The following is a 3,387-nucleotide window of genomic DNA, read 5'->3' on the forward strand; positions in this document are numbered from 1 at the left end:
AAGGCAATTTATCCAGACCTGGAGATGCTGGTCTGAGTTAGGAAAGGTTTTCTAGAGGAAATAAGGTTTAAACTGTTACTCTCCCTCCCCCAAAAAAGGGAGCAGTAGAAAGTGTTCTAAGCAGAGATAATAGCATCTTGTAAGGCCCAGTGCCAAAACAGTGCATGGTATTCACGTGCAATGGGGATAATGGGAGAAATATGAACAAAGGAGCAGAGGGAGAAAGAGACTGGATGTGTAGCAGGGACAATGAGGACATCGATCTCGTTAAGAGTACTAGGAGATAGGCCTGGCAGGTTAGAAGGCAAAGGAGTCTGTGTCTTATCCTGGGAGCAGCAGGCAGTCACTGAAACAATGAACCAGGAGAGGAGAGCATGGGCAAAGTGATACTCCTTATATTTCCCTACTTAGTGGTAGCTTCTCCTCTCTTCTGCTCACAGTGGTTTCCAGCAGAATGGACAAATGTATGAAATCTGAACAGACTACGCTGCTGTTAGACAACTACAACGTTTCCATCTACGACCTGAATGGAGACCTGAAGGGCCCAGAACTGTGGCCAAACTACTATGTGCAGGCTCATGGGATTGTTTTTGTGCTGGACTCTACTGACTTAGTGTGCATGAAAGAAGCGAAGATGACCTTACTACATCTGCTGTCTGATCCCAGAGTGACAGGGAAACCCATCTTAGTGTAAGATTCTGCCTTTGGGCCCAATTTCCCCTTCGTATTTAGTGAGTTAAGAAGATACCTATATAGGATGAAGGGTGTGATGGTTCCCTTTGTCAAGTCCATTGAGACCTCTTTCCTTATTAGGCTGAGTGAGATAGAGTGTCCCAGTCCTCTGGAGGCTATTTTCTAGGACCACTTTACCATCCATGGAAGGCATGTTACCTAATTGTGTATTCTCTATTATAAGAAGCATCGAGTTTTTTTTCTGACTCATGATGATACCATGTGTTAAAGAGTAGATCTACTTCACTGGGTTCTCAAGGGCTGATTTTTTGGAAGTAGACTGCCAGGCCTTTCTTCTGTGACACCACTGGGTGGGTTCAAACAGCCAACCCTTAGGTTAGCATTTGAGCACAAATCATTAGCACCACCTACGGACCTCCCTATTGTATAAAGGTAATTTTGAAGGCAAGTATCAAAGGGAAATGGAGAATAATGTCTGGATCTACCTCCCCCCATCCCTTCACTCTTCCTGAAGACTGCCTTCCATAATTTGCTTCTCATCTTGTCTGGTTTCAATCTCTAATCCTGAGATCTCAGAGTGGTAGAAAACAACCACTACTTTGCATTATCTGTGAAAAATATTATCCTTAGAAAAATTGCTCAAGATTTCATTAACTAACACTTATATGAGGGTGATAATTCAAGTCACCAGTCACCCCCCCCCCAAATGTGTTCATACCCCAATTTGCAATTCCAATTAAAGTTTGAGGATATAATGTCAGGGAAGTAAGAAATGAGGCCTGGGATTATCTTGGATTCAAATTATTTGTGCTATTTCTTCCTACTAATGAGGGTTAGCTAGAAAAATTCCTGGCTTGTCTCATTGGATATTCAGTAGTTGTGCTAGAGCTGGTTCTTCTCCTCTTTATCTTTCCTCCATGCTCTTTGTCTCTATTTCTATCTCACTCTTCTCTCTTCATCCCTGCCCTCTCTCCTGTGCCCTATTACAGCCTGGCAAATAAACAAGACAAGAAGAATGCCCTCCTGCCTTGTGATATTATTGAGTACCTACTTCTGGAAAAGCTAATAAATAAGTCCCTGTGCCGAGTGGTAAGTGTCAACTCCTTCCCTTCCCTCTCACTGTAGAATACAGTTGACGTGTTCCTTGGCCCACTCCATAATGTTGCATTTGTGGCAAAGCCAGGCAACATATATAGTAATGATTTCTGACCTGATGGTGATAAGAAATATCACATTCTTAGAACACTTACACATCTGTTTTCTCATTAAACCTCTGTAAAGTTGGAAATTTTAATATCTCCATTTCATAGATAAATAAGATAGGGCTCAGAGACTCTAAATCTAAGCCCAGGGTCACATATCCAGGAAATGACATTACTTTAATAAAGAATCTTACCTTTTATATCTTTCATTCACTTTCTAAGAAGTCAATGCTGAGTGTGCTAGGAAGTCCTAGAGCTGCTTTTGGCATGGCAGAGCTGATGTAAATCTCTGCTTTTAGGATGAGTTATTGGGACTGTGGGCTCCACTGGTCCCAGGATCTAAGGTTCAAGTCTTCTCCTCTCTTTTTGTCACAGGAGCCTTGTTCAGCCATCAATGACCTCCAAAAAGAAAATTATCAGCCCATAATTGAAGGGCTGCGCTGGCTATTAGCTGTCATTGGGGATAGATATGAAGAACTATGTACTCGCCAACAGCAATGTAGAAGGGGACTGTCATCTACCTCAAAAAACTCAACCTCCAAGGACATCAGCAGATCTAGAGAAAAATGTCCATTCAGCAGGTACTAAGCTACTGAGCTGCCTCTATTGGGTTTACTGATAGAATAGATATAGCAGTCAATCTTCAACATAACCAGGGAGTTCTAGGAGGTGATTAGATTCCATGCAGCACCAAATTAGTCTTTCAAGATCAGTTGGCCCAAATGGAGATAGGAAAGTGACCAACATTGTTGGGTACACCCTCCGCCACACACACAACTGGAGCCACACACACAAATGTTAGTGGGATGAGTTGTATGAAGGTAAAACCAACCCATCAGCAGTAAAACTTCTCCAAACCAGGGCTTCTATTTGCCATGTGGAGGAGCAAAGGCACACAAGCCCATTAAGGAGCCTACTGGCTTTATTCTACAAATGAATATCATGGAACTGCCCCATATTCTCAGCCTCCAGGTTCTCTGATCTTCCCAAAAAAGAGGAATGATGGAAAGAACAGGAAGTTTAAAAAAAAAAAAAGAAAACAGGAAGTGCTCAAGGTTCTCAGAAGTGAAAGGCCTAAATGCCTTCTTACTCTGTTGTTCAAGGCATATGGTTGTTGTTGTTGTTATTCGCCATACAGTCAGACCCGACTCATAGTAACCCCTCCTTGGGTTTCTGAGGCGGTATCACTATGGAAGTAGATTGCCCAACCTTCCTTCCAAGGAGTGGCTGGTGGGTTTGAACCTCCAGCCATCTGGTTAGCAGTCTTAGCCTTAGGCACTATACCACCAAAGGTAATAACTGCATTTGTTTAAGAAGTTGAAGCGCATCTGTTTCTACTACTGCTTTGTTCTTTCTACCTTCCTCAGCTTCTGTATAAGGATGAGAAGGACCAAAGAGAAGGGACTGAATTTAGGACACCATTCAATTGAAGCTAGTCCCCTAAAGCCAATCCTACAGGTAAACAGCTCTTTGAATGTTATTCCTCCAGGGA

The 3,387-nt window shown here is 42.6% G+C and overlaps 1 protein-coding gene across 1 annotated transcript; it reads left to right on the plus strand.

Annotated features, from left to right (window-relative positions):
- Positions 1-440: 440 nt before the first annotated feature.
- ARL13A (ADP ribosylation factor like GTPase 13A) lies at positions 441-2,376 on the plus strand (the record flags this gene model as incomplete). The annotated part of the gene is made up of 3 exons (XM_007959284.2): positions 441-690; positions 1,683-1,782; positions 2,271-2,376. Coding segments are annotated over 3 exons (456 nt in total), but the record flags the coding sequence as incomplete, so codon positions are not given.
- Positions 2,377-3,387: the final 1,011 nt, after the last annotated feature.

This window comes from Orycteropus afer, unplaced genomic scaffold (assembly GCF_000298275.1).
Source record: "Orycteropus afer afer isolate SDZICR_OR568_19922 unplaced genomic scaffold, OryAfe1.0 scaffold05250, whole genome shotgun sequence".
Lineage (NCBI taxonomy): Eukaryota > Metazoa > Chordata > Mammalia > Tubulidentata > Orycteropodidae > Orycteropus > Orycteropus afer.